Source organism: Pseudorca crassidens, chromosome X (assembly GCF_039906515.1).
Source record: "Pseudorca crassidens isolate mPseCra1 chromosome X, mPseCra1.hap1, whole genome shotgun sequence".
In the NCBI taxonomy this organism is placed as follows: Eukaryota; Metazoa; Chordata; class Mammalia; order Artiodactyla; family Delphinidae; genus Pseudorca; species Pseudorca crassidens.
Window position 1 is genome coordinate 72,089,336 of NC_090317.1, and position 21,043 is coordinate 72,110,378.

Here is a 21,043-nt window from a genome sequence, read left to right on the forward strand (position 1 = left end):
CATAAGAGAAGAGGGCTAGTAACTTATGGACATCCTATGTCTATTCCCTATCAAACTCAAGCAGATAATGAATTCTTGAACAACAAACAAGTATTCTCACAGAAATGAAATGTCAAAAGACAATTATCACTGGGCAATCTCCCTCTACTTCAGCCACAGTATTTATTTATATATACATATACACACACACACGTTTTATTGAGGTATAGTTGATTTATATATTAGTTTCAGGTGTACAACATAGTAATTCAAAATCTTTATCGATTATACTCCATTTAATTATAAAATATTGGCTGTATTCCCTGTGCCATACAATATATCACTGTACCCTTTTTATACATAGTAGCAGCCACAGTATTTTTTAAAATTGAAGTACAGCTGATTTACAATGTTGTGATAGTTTCAGGTGTCCAGCAAAGTGATTCCATTATACATCTACATATATCTATTCTTTTCTGATTCTTTTTCATTATAGATTATTATAAGATACTGAATATAGTTCCCTGTACTATACAGTAGGTCCTTGTTGATTATCTATTTTATATACAGTAGTGTGTATTTGTTAATCCCAAACTCCTAATTTATCCCTCTCCCCACCTTCCCCCTTTGGTAATTGTAAATTTGTTTTCTACGTCTGTGAGTCTATTTCTGTTTTGTAAGTAAGTTCTTTTGTATCATTTTTTTAGATTCCACAAAAAAGTGATATCATATGATCTTTGTCTTTCGCTGTCTGACTTACTACATTTAGTATGATAATCTCCAGGTCCATCCCATGTTGCTACAAATGGCATTACTTCATTCTTTTTTATGGCTGAGTAATATTCAATTGTGTGTATGTATGTGTGTATATATATATTACATCTTCTTTACCCATTCATCTGTTGATGGACATTGTTTCCATGTCTTAGCTATTGTAAATAGTGCTGCTATAAACACTGGGGTGCGTGTATCTTTTTTTTCTCGCCGTGTCGTGCAGCATATGGGATCCTAGTTCCCCGACAAGGGATTGAACTCGTGCTCCCTGCAGTGGAAGCATGGAGTCTTAACCACTGGACCACCAGGGAAGTCCCCTTGCATGTATCTTTTTGAATTAGAGTTTTCATCTTTTCCAGATAAATGCCCAGGAGTGGAGTTGCTGGATCATATGGTAACTCTATTTTTAGTTTTTTTTAAGGAACCTCCATACTGTTCTCCATAGCAAGCAGCCACAGTATTTTTAAAAGCAAAGTAGAAATCCAATTTAGATTTTTTTTCCAGAAACATTCAAAATGATATTCAGTTCACTCTTTTGCCTTTTTGAGTCACATATGAACAGATTTTATTTAAACAAGATCACATACTTAGACGAATGAAAAATTGTCCATAATATAATGTCAACTGAAAAAAGAAAATTATAGAACAGAATATATGCTTTCATTTGTCAAAAAAAGAAAAAGTATATGGTGTGTACAGAAAAAGGCCCAGAATGCTTCACACCAAAACTAACACTACTCTGGAGAATGGGATGGGTAAAGGGGAAGGACAGGGAGATTTTTCCTTTTCACTATATACAATTCTATATGGTCTGATTTTTTTTAACGCACATGTAACATTTTTATGATGGAAAATTTTAGTTTAAGTTATATACTTGAATTTTACAGAAATAATTTGGCAAAGATTTTAAAACACTGATAATCTCCAGTGTTGGACAGGCTGTAGGGAAACAGGCATTCTCCTTCACTGTTATTTTTATTATAAACAGGTACAGACAGCCCTTTTGGAACACAGTTTTAGAACATCAAAATTTCCTACAAAAATATTCCTACAAATGTGCAAGGATATCAATTATGATATATATTTATGCTATGGAATACATTAAAAAGAATGATAGAGATCTCTATGTACTAACAATAAGACAGGATCAGTAAAGATGTCAATTCTCCCCAGATTGATCTATAGGTTTAACTCAATTCCTATCAAAATCCCAGCAAGACTTTTTTGTAGATATAGACAAGATTCTTCTAAAATTTACATGGAAAGGCTAAAGAATAAGAAAACAATTTAGAAAAAGAATAAAGTGAAAGCAATCACTCTACCTGATGATAAGACTTACTACATAGCTACAGTAATCACGGCAATGTGCAGAGGGACAGATACGTAGGTCAGTGGAACAAAGTAAACCCAGAAACAGACCCACACATTTAACTGATTTTTTACAAAGGTGCTCACAGCAACTCACTGGAGTAACAGTCTTCTCAATCAACAATAATGGAACAATTGGACATCCACAGGCAAAAAGAAAATGAACCTCAACCTAAATCTCATGCCATATATAAAAATAAATTCAAAATGGATCATGGGGCTTCCCTGGTGGCACAGTGGTTAAGAATCTGCCTGCCAATGCAGGGGACACGGGTTCAAGCCCTGGTCCGGGAAGTTCCCACATGCCGGGAAGTCCGGGAAGTCCTGGTCCGGGAAGTCCCACAAGACCTTAGGTTAAGCAAAGTCTTCTTAGAGACATACTGGAAGCACAGTCCAAAAAGAAGAAACTGATAAATTGGATTTCATCAAAATTAAACATTTTATGCTCTTCCAAAGTTACTGTCAAAAGACTGAAAAGACACAGGCTAGAAAAAAATCTTTGTAAATCATATATCTAGGGACTTCCTGGTGGTGTAGTGGTTAAGAATCTGCCTGCCAATGCAGGGGACACGGGTTCGAGCCCTGGTCCAGGAAGACCCCACATGCCACGAAGCAACTAAGCCCGTGCGTCACAACTACTGAGCCTGTGCTCTAGAGCTCGTGAGCCACAACTACTGAAGAGTTCGTGAGCCACAACTACTGAAGCCCGCGTGCTGCAACTACTGAAGCCCGTGAGCCTAGAGCCTGTGCTCCACCAACAAGAGAAGCCACTGCAATGAGAAGCACGCGCACCATAATGAAAGAGTAGCCCCTGCTCGCCGCAACTAGAGAAAGCCCACAAGAAGCAACGCAGCCAAAAAAAAAAAAGTCATATCTAATAAAGGACATACCTAGAATATATAAAGAACCCTCAAAACTCATTAATCGTAAGAAAACAATGCAATTAAAACCAGGGCAAAGAAATGAACAGACACTTCACCAAAGAAAATATATGGATGGCAAATAATCACATGAAAAGACGTTTAACATCAACAGCCATTAGGGGAATGCAAAGTAAAAACACAATGAGATAGATGAATGGATACAATTTTTTAAAACAGTGGTAATACCAAATACTGTGGAGAAACGATGATTCATAATTGTTGGTGGGAATGCAACTTGGTACGGGCACTCTGGAAGAGTACAGCAGTTTCTCACAAAACCACACATACATCTACCATCATATTCTTAAGCATTTATTCCAGAGAAATGAAAATTTATATTCACACAAAATCCTGTATACTAATGTTCACAGCAGCTTTATTCATAAGCAAAATACTGGAAAACTGAATGTCTTTCAATGACTGAATGGTTGAACAAACTCTAGTGAGATGGAACACTACTCAACAATTTAAAAAATGAACTACTGACACATACAATAATTTTGATGGATCTCAAGAGAATTATATTTAGTGAAAAAAATCAATCTCAAAAATATTATATTATTCTTTATATAACATGCTCAAGTTTCAAAACTATAGAGATGGAGAAGAGTAAAGAGGTTGCCAGGGAACAAGGAGAATGGTGGGTGCACGTGGAGGGACATGGATGCATAGGGGTAGCGTCAGGGAGTTCTTTTGTGATGACAGACCAGTTCTAAACCTTGATGGTGGTGGTGGTGGTGTGATGGCATAAAACTGCATAAAACTATCCACATGCACAAATGAATATAGATTGTTTTAAAGGTGCAAACTGAATAAGGTCTGTAATCTAATTAATGGTAATGCATCAATATCAATTTCCTGATTTTGATATTGAACCACAGCTATGTAAGATGTCACCATTGGAGGAAGGTGGGTGATGGGTATATAGGACTCTACACTATTTTTGTAATTTCTTGAGTCTAAAATTATTTCAAAATGGAAGCTTAAAAAAGAGGATCAGGATATATTCATGAGTAGAGAGCAAATTACAGACTAATTATCTATAAAAATGACAATTTTTGTAAAAAAACCCCAAAAGTTAAAAACTATTTATGTGTAATTACTTAACATGTTTTGTATAAGTACAGAAAAAAGTATAGACGGGTTTCCCTGGTGGCGCAGTGGTTGAGAGTCCGCCTGCCGATGCAGGAGACACGGGTTCGTGCCCCGGTCCAGGAAGATCCCACATGTCACGGAGTGGCTGGGCCCGTGAGCCATGGCTGCTGAGCCTGCGCGTCTGGAGCCTGTGCTCCGCAACGGGAGAGTCCACAACAGTGAGAGGCCCGCGTACGGCAAAAAAAGAAAAAAAAAAGTATAGACGGATACACACCAAACTGTTACCTCTAGGGAATAAAACTATGGGAGATAGGAGCGGGAGGGCAGGAACAAGCTTTTTTTTTTTTTTTCCAGGAGAAGGATGGATTTACCACTTGCAGCAAGTAAGGAGAACAATGGGGTTATTTCCCAAAGCAGTGTCTCTGGAAGAAGCTTTAATATTTAATTCTATCTATTTCTGTATTGTTTGACCTTTTTCTAAGTATGAATTATTAAAGAGGTCTATCTGACAGGAATGTGAATGATAGGTTAGAAAGAGGTTAAGTCTAAAGGCTGGGACACTGGCCAGGTGACTACTTATTGTAATAATCTAGGCAAAATATAATGAGGGTTTTAGTGATATGCTTGAAGTTGGGGATTTATTCAAGGGAAAGAATCAAAAGTAACTCTGAGGTTTCCAGATGTAGCTACTCAGTGACGCTAGTACCCCATTCAACCCAGATTGGAAACAGTAAAGGAGTGAGTCAAGTAAAGGACAGAGGGAGAAAACTGGAATAGAGAAAGGTTGGAAGAACACTCAGTTTGAAGCATGTTTCAAGTTCCACTGGGACATCCAACAGGAAATGTTCAGCAGGTGGTTGGGATATAATATAGATCTTTCCCCAGAATAGAGTTGAGAGTCACCAGGGAAGAGGTAGTAATTAAAGTTGTAGGAACAGGCACAAGAACATTCAGTAAAGGAGATTGAAAAGGAATGGTCAAAGAGGTAGGAGGAAAGTAAGAGCTGAAAGTTGTTATGAAGCCAATCATACTACAGTTTCAAGGAAGAAATGGTCAGTAATGTCAAATACTGGGGTGAGATCAAGATAAGGACTTGAAAAGTGCCCACTATACCAGGCAATTATGTAATACTGTTCACTTGGTATGCCGGGCAGGGTAGAACCAGATTAAAGCTAAGTGAGGCATGAATGGCAGGTAAAGAATAGGAGAGAAACGTTACATATTCGTTTAAAAAAAAAAGAAATCCTCATCCATGCTACAACATGGATGGTTGAACCTTGGAAACATTATGCAAAGTGAAATACAAGCCAGACACAGAAGGACAAATATTCTATGTACTGTATGATTCCACTCATATGAGGTACCTAGAAGAGGCAAATTCACAGACAGAAAGTAGAACAGAGGTTACCAAGAACGGGGGGAACGGGAGAATGTGGTTACTGTTTAATGGGTACTGAGTTTCTGTCTGGGATGATGAAAAGGTTCTGGAAATGGATAGTGGTGATGGTTGCACAACACTGTGAGTGTACTTAATGCCATTGAACTGTAAACTTAAAAATGGTTAAAAAAGGTAAATTTTTATGTTGTGTAAATTTTACCATTTTTACGATCAAAAGAGATTTTATTCTCTTCAATGATGTGAGAGACTTAACTTGTATGTAGGAATACGTATACCTTGGCCCCAATCTAAGGAGAGTCATTGACAGAAAGAAAGAAAACCTTAATATTTATTAATGGCCAAACTTACAGAGTAGTCTCAAGGACAGACTTAGAAACTAGTACACAGAAATACTTTAAGCATTATATTAACCTACGAACAATACTATTCTTCAAACTGATTGAAACCTTTAGATTTAATAATCACTTTGGGGGCGGGGAGCACATGTACAACAGTAGCAAAACTTTTAAATTAACTAGGAATAGGGACTTCCCTGGTGACGCAGTGGTTAAGAATCCGCCTGCCAATGCAGGGGAAAGGGGTTCGATCCCTGGTCCGGGAAGATCCCACATGCCGTGGAGCAACTAAGTCCGTGCGCCACGACTGAGCCCACACACCCCAACTACTGAAGCCCACGCGCCTAGAGCCCGTGCTCTGCAACGAGAGAAGCCACTGCAATGAGAAGTCTGCGCATCGCAATGAAGAGTAGCCCCTGCTCGCTGCAACTAGAGAAAGCCCACGTGCAGCAACAAAGACCCAACGCAGCCAAAATTAAAATAAATTTATAAATTAATTAATTAATTAACTAGGGAAAAACTCAACAAGAAAAAAGTAGATGCTCAATAGCAACAAAAACTATAAAACATAGAAATAAACAAAAGACGCCTAGAAATTATACAAAAAACCTAGAAGTCTTTGTTGCGGGAAGTAAAAGAAAAATTGAATAAATGAAGAAACATGAGCTCCTAGATGAAGAAGCGTATTATTATAAAGATATACACTCTCTTCAAGTTAATCCACAAATTAAAATGTCAATATTATCTACCTACCTACCTATCTATTTATGGACAAGATAGAATCTAACAAAAATGATCCTAGAGTGTATTTAGGGTACTTGGGTGAAGACAGTCTAGCAGAGGAATTTAAAATGATAAAGTCTGAATGATGATCACAGTGATACTATCTGGTGGTAACAGTGCAGACTGGATAAACAAACACATAAAACAAAATAGAAAGCTCCAAAATAGGTTCAAGAATATATATAAGAATTTAGTATATGATAAAGGTGGTATTTTATACTAATGTAGAAAAGGATAGACTATTCCATAAATACAACTTGAACACTTTGGCTAATCCTTTGGAAGAGAAAATAAGTTAGATATTTACCTTATACCTTGGATTCTATTTTTAAAAATCAATAAACATTCAAACGTTTAAAATGTTATATGTATTAGAAAAAAATACAGTTGGATATCTTGGGGGTAGGGAAGGTCTCTTAAACAATTATACCAAAGATAGAATTCATAAAGGCAAAGACTGATAAATGTAACTACATAAAAATGAAGTTTCTATATGTCAGAAAATACCATAAACCTAAAAGACCTCTGGGCATGATAGAGTAACTGCTATTGGACTAGTCTTCCCACTGTAACCAGAAAACTGGAAAAAACACATGAAACAACTGTTTCCAACCAGGAAGTATAGGACTGTGATTCTTGAGAGAAAGGAAATAAAGGAAGTGAGCCCTATAATTGTCCTTAGCTTTCTGCCGAACCCAAGAAAAGCACAGCTAAGTCTTGCTAAGTCATAGAGCCAGATAGTGGAGTCTGAGGAGGCTAAAACAGCTGTAAACTGCAGGACAGATCTGGAGAGAAGAGAACTCCACAGAAAAATAACCTAAGATCTTCCCAGTTTACCTTACATTTAAATCAAACGTTAAGTATTAAGGCCTCTGCCAACGATTTAAGACTTTGTGGCTTTGTTAAGACCAGTAAAAAATGTGGGCTGTGTTTTTCAGACAGGATTTATCTGTATGACTCTCTCACTGACATGGAATGTTGTGTGCCTTTTAAGACTATTGCAAATAGTTCCAATCCCAAGTTTTGGGTTTCCTTGATTATTAACGTTCCTTCAAATGTAATCTGAACATGAACAGAGGCTCTGAGATTGATTCAGTACCTACGTGGTATCTGGAAGGCCTAAAGGCCTAAACTCCAATATCAGTGTGTAGTCCATCACCACCACCTCAAGTACAAGACTGTGTCCTCCAATATGTACTGCATACTTCCAGATGCAGTTTCATCTGGAGTATTACTTATCTTCCACTTGTTGCCCGATGATAACCTTAGTGTTAAGCATTCTAGCTATGTACAATATAGCTCATGTGTCATATACATGATAATACAGGATAAGTCAATGAAGGTATATAAAATGCTATGGAAATACGCCACTATGCAGTGTGATATTATGTGTGAAGGATCTGAATGGAAAGAGTCAAAATAATGTTAACTAGAGATACCATTCTACTAATTTTGGTTAGTAAAATTTTTTGAAATAAAAATTTTAAAGCAGGGAATAGATTCCACATGGACTTTGTTACTGTTAATTTTATATATATATATATACATATATATATATACATACACACACATACACAAATATATATTTTTTTGCGGTACGTGGGCCTCTCACCACTGCGGCCTCTCCCGCTGTGGAGCACAGGCTCCGGACGCGCAGGCTCAGCAGCCATGGCCCACGGGCCCACGGGCCCAGCCGCTCTGCGGCACGCAGGATCCTCCCGGACCAGGGCATGAACCCATGTCCCCTGCATTGGCAGGCGGACTCCCAACCAATGCGCCACCAGGGAAGCCCCTGTTACTGTTAATTAGAAACAGAGGCAGGTTCGTATCTGGCCAAACCAACACAGTTTTAAACGAAAGTATTATTTTGTGTATAGTACCTGATGGTAGGAAACATCTCATATGTGCCTTCAACTCCATGATTGGTGTCCTTTTAGTATAAAAAATGTGACATTTCTTATCTCACGACACCATTTACCCTTACAGCCCTATCCAGAGGTTTCTTACACTCTCACCCACTGGTTAAGGATGGGGGGAAGACAGCGTTCCAGGCTGTCCACTGCTTCTACCAAATTATTATTTACTTCCCCTTGGAGAAAAGAAAAAAATCCCTCCTACTTTGAGGCTTGTTCTCTACTATGCCAGAGGTTGAAAACCAGCTGCCTTGGAGCCAGATTTGGCCTACAGATAGATGTTTTTATTTGGCTTGCACAGTTAAAATAATTTTTTTAACTATTTGCAAATATGTAAAAATTGGGAAATGTCATACACACAAAAATCCAGATTTTCAGCTTCTCCTGAAAAATTAAGATACCTAGTGACACTGTATACTCATCTCCTTAGGAAAACAATCAGATGTAGTAAAGTACAAGCCTCTTTAGATGGAATATGTACTCTTCCAGTTTACCACAATCCACACCTGGCCCACCTCACTCATTTACATTACTTGCCTGGCCCCTATAGGCCACCTGAGTCTGAGATCTTTGCTCTTCACCTTTACTCACCATCATTAATCTACTCACATTCACCAAGGACTTGCACACCTGGCACAATCTTCTTGGCTCCAAATCCCTCCCCATCATGGTGGGTTACTCTAACATTCACATGTACCACCCATCCAAAATCCTTGCAAATCCTCATGCCAATGGTTCGCACCTCCACTCCAGCCAAACATATCCACGACTATATCCAGAATGTTGTCTTTACTAAAAACTGCTTCACCTCTGAAAGTTTCAATGCCAACATCCTACACTTCCTTATCACAAGCCTTGTATCTGTCTAGTTTTTTCATTCTCTCTCTGAGATCTCAAGGAAACTTGCATCCCCATTAACTCCTGTCTCTGTCAAGCCTCTCCTGGCTTTAGTTCAAAAACTAAGGCAATGTGTAGCAGTATACTGAAGAAAGCTATAGGATCACTGTCATTTATCTTTCTTCATCAGCAGTTTTACTTGAAGATGGAGGTGAGTGTGGGGGAGGGGGAGGATATAAAATAATTCGGTAAGAAATTTGAAACATGTTAAAGTACAAAGAGATTTCGCCTAATACAAAATCAGTATAAATTTAAAAGATAAAACATGAATTGCCAAAGAAATTTCAAGCTTTTGTAGAGCTGCTTTGGGATACTCCCCCCAAACTAGAGGCTATGTAGTCATAATTCTCTGCTATAAAGGGACCTTTGGTGACAAAGTTTGAGAAGCTCAACCATCAACTTTTTTTTTCTTGCTAACACTGTCAATTCCCGATCTTTGCGACACATCCAGAAACAAAATCCCAATCCTGAATCAATTCTACCATCTGCCTTGTTTCCTCATGTGGTTTGATGAGCACTGACAAGTTACCCAACTGTGCCAATTGATGCTGTTATAAAGATGAATGATCTCCAACTTCAGCTGGACCCTCAAAGGCTGCTCAGTATTTCTGAAATGTCTCTAAGTCAGCTCCTTTTCAAATTTCCTACAAGAGATAATTCAAACCCTTATCTACATTTCTCTTCAAATTCTCTCTCCCACCACCTCACCCACTCTTAGCAAAAGACCCCATTTGCTACTTTGCAGAGAAAATGAGAGGCTACTGGGCAGAAACTTTCTCAATGTTTATATTCCCATTCTCATAGGAGTCCTATCTTATATTCTTATTTTTCTTCTCTTTCACCTATACAAACATCCCCTCTGTCCAACTGCCTTCGTCCCCTCCAAAACATTGATTACAGTCTTCCGTCTTCCCTTCACGGGCAAATTTCAGTCTCCACTTAATTCTCACTCATTTATATCCTCTGTAGTCTGGCTTTTGATTCTACCACTGCACTGAAATAGCTCTTCTAATGACCGTTCTCTTTGGTCTTCTCCGTAGCACTTGACCTGTTGGCCATTTTCCTCTTCTCTTGGTTTCCAGGACATTACTCTCTTCTGGTTTTCCTTTTTTCATTCTGGTCACTCCTCAGTATTCTCCACCTGATCCCTTAAATGTTGATTTGGTATTTGTCGAGTATATTCTCATCCTACATTCCCTCTTAACAGTGGGTCTTAACTTTTTTGAGTCACATACAACTTTCGTAGTATGATAAAGCTATGGTCTGAAAAACATACAACCATATTTCACCTACAGCATCAGGGGGTTCAAGGAATGTACCCTACTCCCTATTTGAGCTCATCTACTTATATTTTTATACGCTGATGATTTGAAAAAATATCCATATGTACAAATAGTACAGACTTCTCTTCTGAGCTTTGGACCTCTATATAGCTAACTACCTACTGAAAGTCTTCACTTGCATGTCCTACCTTAATACAATATAGCCCAAATTGAACTCTACCACTTTTCTCCAAAACCACTCCTCCTATATTTTCTATTATAGTCAGCCCTCTGTATCCACAGGTTTTGCAACCATGGAAATCAACCAACTGTAGGTCGAAAATATTTGCAAAAAAAAATTCCAGAAAGTTCCAAAGAGCAAAACTTGATTTTTCTGCACACTGGCAACTATTTACATTGCATTTATAACTACTTACACAGCATTTACATTGTATTGGGTACTGTAGGTAATCTAGAGATGATTTAAAGTATATGGGAGGATGTGTGTAGGTTATATGCAAATACTATGCCATTTTATATAAGTGACTTGAACATCTGCAGATTTTGGTATCCATGGGAGTCATGGAACCAATCCCCTGCAGATATCAAGGGACAACTATATTAGTCAATGACACCACCAGTTTGCCCAAGTCAGAATTCTGAATGTCATCTGACTTATCCATCCTTCCAAAAAACGGAAATTTCTTTATTTTTAATTACAAAAGTATTTCATGCTCAATTAAAAAAATTCAAACACCTAAGTACAAAAAAGTATAAAGTGAAGATTATCCTCCACCTCTCCCTTTAGTAATTTTACTCTATGTCAACAATTGAACAAAATAGTGACTGAGCCCTTTAGATGGGGGATGTGCTCTCCAGTTCATCCATTCCTACTGAGCCTGTTTTACTCATTTATATAAATGTTACCTGTCTGGCCTCCACAGGATCTGAATTTGCAACTCCTTCTGTAAATACTGTTGAGTGATCTAGTTTTCAAGAGTACATATCTTGGATATATTTTGATATCAGCATATGTAAGGTACAGCTTTATTTGTTAGCTAATCTACCATTCTGATGGCTAAACAGTATTCCATCATATAGATGTACTGTAATTTAACTAATTTCCTATTGTTGGATATTTAGAATGTTCCTATATATCTTTGCAATTACAAACAATGTTGCAATTACAAACATATGTACATTTGTACGTATGCCTTTGCAAACCTGTGTGGAGTATTCCTTTGCGATGAACTTGCTTAGTCAAAGGGAATACACATTTATAGTCCTCTAAAGAGTTTGTACTGATTTATGTTCTCACCAAGAGCATAAGAGTACTTGGCATCATTTTGAATTCTCCCTGTCCTTTACCCATACCCTCAACTTCCAACCATTTATGAAGGTATCAATCCTGCTTCCTCAATATCTCTACCATCTGTCCCCATCTTTCCATTCTTATTGCTACTTAACTTAGTTCAAGCTCTCAGTACTTTTAACTTGGACTGTTGCCAATAGTTTCTTTACTGGTCTCCATATTTCATTTTCCCTCCTATCTATTCTTCAGATAGCTTCCAGAACGATCTTACTAAAATACCTGTTATGATGGTCTGTCCTTTTAAAGGCATACTAGGCCTTTCATGACTTGGCCCCATCTAACTTTAAAAACTAATCTCTTAACACCAAAACTAGCTCCCACTTTGCACCCTAGCCAAACTCAACTATTTGCACTGCCCTATCCAAGGCACTCTTATCTTTTTAGCATTTGCACTATCTACCTGGAACTTCTTCCCCACCCTTCTCCACTTGACTATTTGTTTGGCACAGCAGGTGCTCACTAAAGAATTAGCTACAATAATCGTCATCCTTCAAAATTTAGCTCAAAAATCACCTCCTCGTGAAAGAGTTTCCTGCCTTCCATACCAGTAGAAAACTTGGAAAACATACAAAAGATGAAAATGAAGACAACCGTAACCTTACATCTCAGAAATAATCACTTATCACCAGCACGTCTTTTTTCTATGTATCTTTTCTTAAAAGCATAACTGAGATGACATTAAGTTATGTTCTGCTTTTCTCACTTAACATTCTAAGCACTTTTGTCATTAGCTTGTTTTTTTTTTAACACCTTTATTGGAGTATAATTGCTTTACAATGGTGTTTCTGTTTTATAACAAAAAAATATGGAACGCTTCATGAATTTGCGTGTCATCCTTGTGCACAGGCCATGCTAATCTTCACTGTATCGCTCCAATTTTAGTATATGTGCTGCCGAAGTGAGCACTGTCATTAGTTTTTAAAATAAGCTTTCAATCTTTACACAGCAATCCATCATACAGGTGGCACAATAACTAGTCATTCCCTTTACATTAACCATTCAGGTTATTTCTAATTAATATAAATGACATTATCATGAACAGCTTTGTCTGTACCTCTGATTAGGATAGATTATCCTACCACATGCTAAGCATTTACATGCATTATTTTATTTACTCCTCACGACAGCCCTCTGAGGAGGGTATTATTATTTTCCCCATTTTACAGAAAAGAAAGCAGAGTCTAAGTTACTTGTCCAAAGTCACAGTGCTATGAAGTGGTGGAGCCAATATTCAAATTCAAGTCTACCTGACTATAAAGTCTGTTCACTTAACGATTTTTAGGTCTCAATGCTGTCAAAGAGCTTTCTAAAAATGTCTAACAATGTTACGCTGCCAACAGCACATTTGAGAGTACCTGTCTCACTAGCATTTTGAATACTTCCATTAAAAAAGAAATTGAAAAAAAAAAAGAGAAATTGAGCTCATCTTAATAGGCAAAAAAATGGTCTGTTTCAATTTGCATTTCTTTGATTACTAGGTACAACTGAATATTCATTTTCATTTGGTATTTAATTTTTGTCTTCTGTGATTTGTCCATCTGCCCTCTTCTCATTTCAGTTAGCATCTTCTGGGGTTTTCTTGTTGCCTTACATAAGCTCCTCATAAATCTGCCCTCTATCTTCAGGCAGCCATTACCAGGCCAAACAACCTCTCTGTAACAGTCTTGCTTATTACTTGTTATACTCATTTTTAGACACCTGTGAGCCTGCCAACTTCTATTACCAGAATTTTGGCTGATTAGCTTTAGGTGTTTTCAGGAGACAATAATGGAGAAATAAATGACCTCACAGATGTCATTTCCACTTTCCAATCAGCAATAAGAAGGGCACAAGGGACAACGCAGATTCTTTTAATGCAACTCAGATGGAACAAAAATGGAAGGCTCATCTCCTACAACTTCTCTTTTTTTTTAAAAAATTTATTTTATTTATTTTTGGCTGTGTTGGATCTTCGCTGCTGCGCATGGGCTTTTCTCTAGTTGCGGCGAGTGGGGGCTACTCTTCATTGCGGTGTGCGGGCTTCTCATTGCAGTGGCTTCTCTTGTTGCGGAGCATGGGCTCTAGGCGTGTGGGCTTCAGTAGTTGTGGCTCACGGGCTCTAGAGCACAGGCTCAGTACTTGTGGCGCACGGGCTTAGTTGCTCCGCGGCATGTGGGATCTTCCCGGACCAGGGATCGAACCCATGTCCCTTGCGTTGGCAGGCAGATTCTCAACCACTGTGCCACCAGGGAAGCCCTCCTACCACTTCTCTTAATGAAATACATAGGTTCTAGTCAAGTACAGTTCCTTGAACTTACCCTGTTCTTTCATTCCTCCATGATATTCTATTCTCTAAACCCAGAATACCCATTTCCTCATCTGTCGTTCTGGTTGTCCCCTCCGTCACCTCCTCTTTCTAATTCCCTGTCCCTTCTATCTGGCAAACTTAACAGCCACACTACTTGGGTTCCTGAATATTGTGGAGAAAAGTCATACAATCAGGTGGATTTTTAGCTGAGACCTCAGTATGCTAGGCAATTCTCTCAAATGCCCTTAGCTCCCTCTTCTGTTTTGCTTCAGGAGTTATTTGGGATTGTCATTTTGCTGCCTAATTCTTTCTATGTTTTTCCATTTAGGATAATGTAAAAGCTCTTAAGTATGACATATGGCATACACTAGGCCCTCTTATGATCTGACACCTGTCTACTTCTCTATATATAACCAGTCATCCATCAACATGTACACTTAACTGCAACCCCAGTAACTTGTTTCTTAAACCCAAGATGCAATTTCAGGTCTCTGTGCCTTCATATATTGCTGTTCTCCCTGCCTAGAACGCTTTCTCCTCATTTTTTGGTTAGCAAACTCCACTGATCCTTTAGAACTCAGCTTAAGAAAACTCTCTTCCAGAAAGCTTCCTCTAATCCCACTCTGACTTAGATATCCTGTTCCTGTTTTCCTTTGGCACTCTGTGAATGCATCTAGCATAATACTTAAGTTCTGTAATTTTTCTTTTCTGTTTTCCCAACTAAACTATAACCAATTTGGAGGCAGAGAACATATCTAATTTGACTTTATATTTGTAACATCTATCAGTGCCAGCACATATTAGGTGCTCAACTGATGTTTACTTAAGTGAGCCATTCAAAACTTAACTGTATTAACTTGTTTATGAAGTCTTCCCTAACCCTTAGGTGAAGGTGTTCCTTCCTCTCCTCTAGGGCACTTTGTACATCCTTCTAATATAGCCCTTGCCAAGCGGCATTTTAACTGTTTCTCTTCATTGACCTGAGGACAATGATGTCTTTCCCACTGGTAGATTTAAGTAGCTAGCACAGCACCTGAGATACATTATGTAATCATTTCATATATTGAGCAAAAACTCCATGCTCTGAGGAAGCACACCATGGTCTATATTTAACACATTTCCCTAAGCTCCATCTAAGGGCCTGGGGCATAGGTGAGTTTTTACATCTCATGGAAAGCAGTGATGGCCCAAAGTATATCCATTTGATTTTTATTCTCATCTCATTTTTCGGTGCTTTCCAAAGTTTAGAAAATAAATATACGTTGTTTTTTCATCATTAAACGTTATTAGCAAACTTTACAGAACACACTAAAGTACGTGCCTGTTTTAAAAAAAATGCAAAGTAAGTCACATGACTGATTCTGCTGACTATCATGGCTCAAGGCTGCTTTATGCACTTAAATTTTAATAATGCTAACTAATGTTGGATGGATATATTGACGGAAAGAGAAAAAAAGGAGAAATACCCACCATTGTATTTAACACTGTTGGCCAGAATAAGGTTGACATCGTCTAGAAAGCTCTCCCGACTCTGATACTTGTGCTTGGAGATATTCTGTGATTAAAAGAATCAGGAACTCAGATACACAAAGTTACATGATTCCCAAAAGACATTTTAGACCAAATCACTCACCTTACGTATGGTCTCTAAATCCATTGGACTGACAATCACTTTGTAATAATCTGGAACAAACTTCTTATTAACTGGGTGATGAAATGGCCAAGACTAGCAAAAAGAAAGCATGAGAAATTAAATGGAAACCATTCTTTATACCAGAGATTCTCAAACTTCACTGGGTCACAAATATTCTTAAGACTCCGACAAAAGCTATGAACCCTTTTCCCAGAAAGACACATAATCATACAAAACTCTGCATATAATTTAAGGGGATTCCTTTATGGGTTCATGTGCCCTGGTAGGGTAAGGACCCCTGCTCTATATTCACAATTAAAATCTCTCATTCCCTTGTCCCATGCAGAAGGTTCATAGCAGGGGTCCCCAACCCTTGGGCCATGGACCGGTACCAGCCCGTGGCCTGTTAGGAACCGGGCCGCACAGCAAGAGGTGAGTGGTGGGCAGGTGAGCGAGCGAGTGAAGCTTCATCTGTATTTACAGCCGTTCCCCATCGCTCCCGTTACCGCCTGAGCTCGACTCCTGTCAGATCAGCAGTGGCATTAGATTCTCACAGGAGTGTGAACCCTACTGGGAACTGGCGCATGTGAGGAATCTAGGTTGCGTGCTCCTTATGAGAATCTAATGCCTGATGATCTGAGGTGGAGCTGAGGTGATAATGCTAGCGCTGGGGAGTGGCTGCAAATACAGATTAGCAGATGATAATTAATGATAATTAGCAGAGAGGCTTGACTGCACAAGAGACCATAATAAATCAATTGCTTGCAAACGCATATCAAAACCCTATCAGTGAGTGGCAAGTGAAAACAAGCTCAGGCCTCCCACTGATTCTGCATCATGGTGAGTTGTGTAATTATTTCATTATACATTACAATGTAATAATAATAGAAATAAAGTGCACAATAAATGTAATGCGCTTGAATCATCCTGAAACCATCCCCCACCCACCATCCGTGGAAAAATTGTCTTCCACGAAACCGGTCCCTGGTGCCAAAAAGATTGGGGACCGCTGGTTTATAGCGTTACTGCATACACAACATATGCCTACAACACAAAAGGAAACTCAGTTCAGAATTTCCTAGGGAGGATCATTACAAAATGATACAAAGAATCAACATGGTACCCCTGCCATAAAGTTGCAAGACAAAAAATGAAACAACAAACGCAAGACTTGGGTGGTGGCACAGTGGTTAAGAATCTGCCTGCCAATGCAGGGGACGTGGGTTCGAGCCCTGGTCTGGGAAGATCCCACATGCCTCGGAGCAACTAAGCCCGTGAGCCACAAGTACCGAGCCTGCACTCTAGGGCCTGCGTGCCACAACTACTGAGCCCGTGTGCCGCAACTACTGAAGCCCACACGCCTAGAGCCTGTGCTCCACAAGAGAAGCCACTGCAATGAGAAGCCTGCACACTGCAACGAAGAGTAGCCCCCGCTCACCGCAACTAGAGAAAGCCGCGCGCAGCAGCAAAGACCCAACGCAGCCAAAAATAAATAAATAAAAAAAAAGAAAAAAAAAAAAGACAACGAATGCTGGGTAATTATCAAACTCTCATTTGTTAAGAAGCACCTCTAAATCCAAAACCTCCCATTAGCTGGCATCCTAACTTCTCTCCAGGGCTATTCAGGAGCATTAAAATACTGAACGTCAACAACAGGTATAAAGAACCTCTCTATATCACAGATTCCTGGCCTCTTTGATTTCAATGATAATGCACTCATAGAGCAAAATGGTTTCTTTTTAAAATTATATACCAGTTTGAATTGACAAACACCACACTCCAGACTCCCCAACATACACATGCACACATCCTTTCACCCTTTCCTCTCCCCTGTACTATCCTCACAATATTTAACACACAGACCACTTACATCTGGAACTGCCATCATTTTCTGGGTGACAATGTTGTCCAGAATAAAAGAAAATGCCACTTGGTCATCATCATCCAGCAAGGGGTTGATAGCTTTCTCCAAACGAGCCAATTTGTCTTCTTTCTAACATGAAACAAAGCAAAGGAAAGGCAGAGGTTTCCCTGAGGTATAATCACCATAGAGTATTAAGGATAATTTAAGGTTCAGTGGTCTATTGCCCTTGTCCCAAAAAGTCTAACTTTGAACTGTGGCCTATTCAGTTCCAGACAAAAAGTCCAGATAAGAGAAATAATATTCCAATAAAAGGATCAAAAGAGATGTACTGACCAATTCCTTTAGGTATTCTATCTTCTATTCTTGTAGATCATCAAAAATATACATCCCTGGGCATCAATAGCTTAGCTCCCACAACAAAAACATCTTCACCAAATTAAGTTTTAGTATCAGACTGCTTTTGCCGTAAAACTACTGCTGAAAACACTGAACACATTATTGTTGAGTAGTGACTTTTGTGTAAGGGAATCTAACCCAACAAATTCATTTTAGATTGTACTAGGAAAAAGTTTGTGTGTCAACTGCTCCATATCCTCATACACTAAAACTCAGTCTTTTGTTTTTTTAAGTCTTTAAATTTTAGTCTTTCTAAGGGAGATATGCAGTGTTAACTAATCACGGTTTAAATTTGTATCTCCCCAATGATCAATCAAGTTGAGAATCTTTTCATGTTTACCGGCCATTTGGTTATCCTCTTTTATGAAATTTCTACTGCAATATTAACATCATCATACTTATATTTTTTAAGCCTATTAAGGTACCATTTTTTTTTTTGTTGTTAAGAAGATGAAATACAGATAGATTATCTTTTAAAAATTAAAATTTCTCCCTGCCAAAACAGTCTCTTAGCTTCAGCTGACTTCCTGGGAAGTCAATTTCCTAAGAGTTATATGGATTTTATATTTTAATCGTAGCCCTACTATTTAATAGCCATGATGCCCAAGACAAATTAGTTTCTTCTGTGGACCTCAGTCTTTCCATCTACAAAAGGGAGGGATTAGATTACATGATTTCTAAGGTCCCCTCCAGACTCTAACGTACAAAAGACCTGCTACTCCCTCATTTCTCTACTCTTCCTTCTGTTACATTCCCTACTTCCTCAATACTGGTACCTGCCAGCTTCATTCTACTGCTTTTCTCTCATTTTAAATGTCTTACCTCTTTAAGTTTTTCATCACAGAGATCCAGCATGGATTGAGAGATCTGGGTCAATGAGTGCTTCGGTCCTAGATTACAGAGGAACAATAAAAGAGATGGGACCACTAAAAAGGGGAGGCAAGGGCTTCCCTGGTGGCGCAGTGGCTGAGAGTCCGCCTGCCGATGCAGGGGACACGGGTTTGTGCCCCAGTCCAGGAAGATCCCACATGCCGCGGAGCGGCTAAGCCCGTGAGCCATGGCCGCTGAGCCTGCGCGTCCGCGACGGGAGAGGCCACAACAGTGAGAGGCCCGCGTACCGCAAAAAAAAAAAAAGGGAGGCAAGAGCTACCAACACCTCTCCAGACTTCTAACTCATTTACTTAATCACCTAATATGTGCCAGGCACCAGCCTAGCTGCTGGGTTAGACAGATGTATCAGTCTTATCTCCATTTTTCAGTGCCTAACACATAGCAGATGCACAATATGGATGAATAAACTAATTTTAACTCTCTCCCTTATTTGTGTATATCCATACATAGCGGTACTACTGTCGATACTGCTGCCTTTAATACCTTGAAAATAAAACTATGGATGGGGAATGACAATTTGTTTAAGGATGGCTAAGGAGACCAATGAATGATTTATAATCTTTCCAGACTCAGCATACAAAATTTGTGACTGCAATTTTTGTTTGCAGAACTCATGGTTTGTGATGTCCATCCAACATACGGCTAGTCCAAAGCCTTTGTCAGAAAAGAATCTCCACCCCACCCCAGACTATTACTTTAGTTTCCCTGAAATCCATAACAAGAGCTTCACAGAATCCTCCAACTACCTCCTACATTCCCTGCTTATGGCTACCCTAATTTAAGCTCATCATAGGGATAGTGAAAACATTTTCACGTAAAAAAACAGTAATTCTGGCTACTTCCTTTCAGTATACTTTCTTACCTTCCTCTGTCAATTCTTTCGTGTAAGTGCTCCCCAGAGCCTAAAACTCAGCTCTTTTCTCAACTACTTATTAATTAATTAACAGGGATTTGTTTATTCATTCAACAACTGTTTAATGACTGTCTGTGATGTGTTCAATGTTGAGAATAAAGGGAAAATAAGACATAGTCCCTACCTTAGAGAGTTCTTGGTTTAGTTAAAGAAAATGATATGAAAATAAAACAATGCACGACAGGGTGTAAGTGCTTGAAGTATCTACAGATGAAATGATATGACGTCTGGAAATACAGGCTAAACAATGAACAAGACTGGCCATATATGCTGGTGATTGTGGAACTGGGTGAATAGGTGCACTGAAGTTTATTTACTTTCTCTCTACTTCTGTATATGCCTAACAATTTCCATAATAAAGTTTTTAAAAAGTGAGTGTAAGTGCAAATAGAGGAATACACTGATTACTATGAACTGTGGAGGGGTTGCAACGTGTTTTAAGTTGTTTTACAACAATTAAATCTGAGTACCAGGGAGGAGTAGGGAAGGCTTGTTGTGAATGACAATCGAGCAGTGTTATTAAACAAGAGAAGTCTATCAGGTAGACAGTAGGGTTGAAAAACATTCCAGAGGGAGGAAAAAGTATGCAAAAACATGTTAAGTAAGCAAATTCATGGAAACATGAAACAATACATTTCACAACAGGAATCACAAGTAGTTTGGTACAACTGGAATACAGGTAGGTATGTGTGGAGGAGAAATAGGAAATGGAACTTGGAAAGGCAAGAAGGGACATATTACAATGGTCTCATAGGAGATACAAAGGCACTGGAGATTTTAAGCTAGAGAGTAATTTTTCAAATTTGTGTATCAGAAAAAAATACCGTCAACAGTGTGAAGAATTAATAAGGCAAGCAGCAGAGAGAAAGTCTGGAAGCTATTGCAAGAGGTCAAACAAGAGACGACAAGGGCTTCAACTAAGATAGTAGCAATGGAGACCAAAAGGAAGGGGATGTATT

The 21,043-nt window shown here is 38.8% G+C and overlaps 1 protein-coding gene and 1 non-coding gene across 16 annotated transcripts in view; both read right to left on the minus strand.

Annotated features, from left to right (window-relative positions):
- Positions 1–21,043, minus strand: part of TAF1 (TATA-box binding protein associated factor 1) — a 111,048-nt gene that overhangs the window by 37,864 nt on the left and 52,141 nt on the right. For 13 of the 15 annotated variants that reach the window (XR_010939694.1, XR_010939692.1, XR_010939693.1 and 10 more), the window contains exons 29-32: positions 19,103–19,170; positions 17,891–18,013; positions 16,021–16,113; positions 15,858–15,942 (exon numbers count right to left, since the gene is read on the minus strand). Coding sequence is in view for 7 of the 15 variants with exons in the window: in XM_067722230.1 (XP_067578331.1) it covers positions 15,858–15,942; positions 16,021–16,113; positions 17,891–18,013; positions 19,103–19,170 (369 nt within the window). In the remaining 8 variants the exon portion in view is untranslated. Of the gene's footprint in view, positions 1–10,003; positions 10,111–15,857; positions 15,943–16,020; positions 16,114–17,890; positions 18,014–19,102; positions 19,171–21,043 lie in introns of those variants that run through there. The other 2 variants (XM_067722233.1, XM_067722234.1) reach the window with 2 other exon arrangements.
- LOC137217721 (U6 spliceosomal RNA) lies at positions 12,900–13,006 on the minus strand. Its single transcript, XR_010940223.1, has one exon. It is a non-coding gene; the product is annotated as a U6 spliceosomal RNA (small nuclear RNA).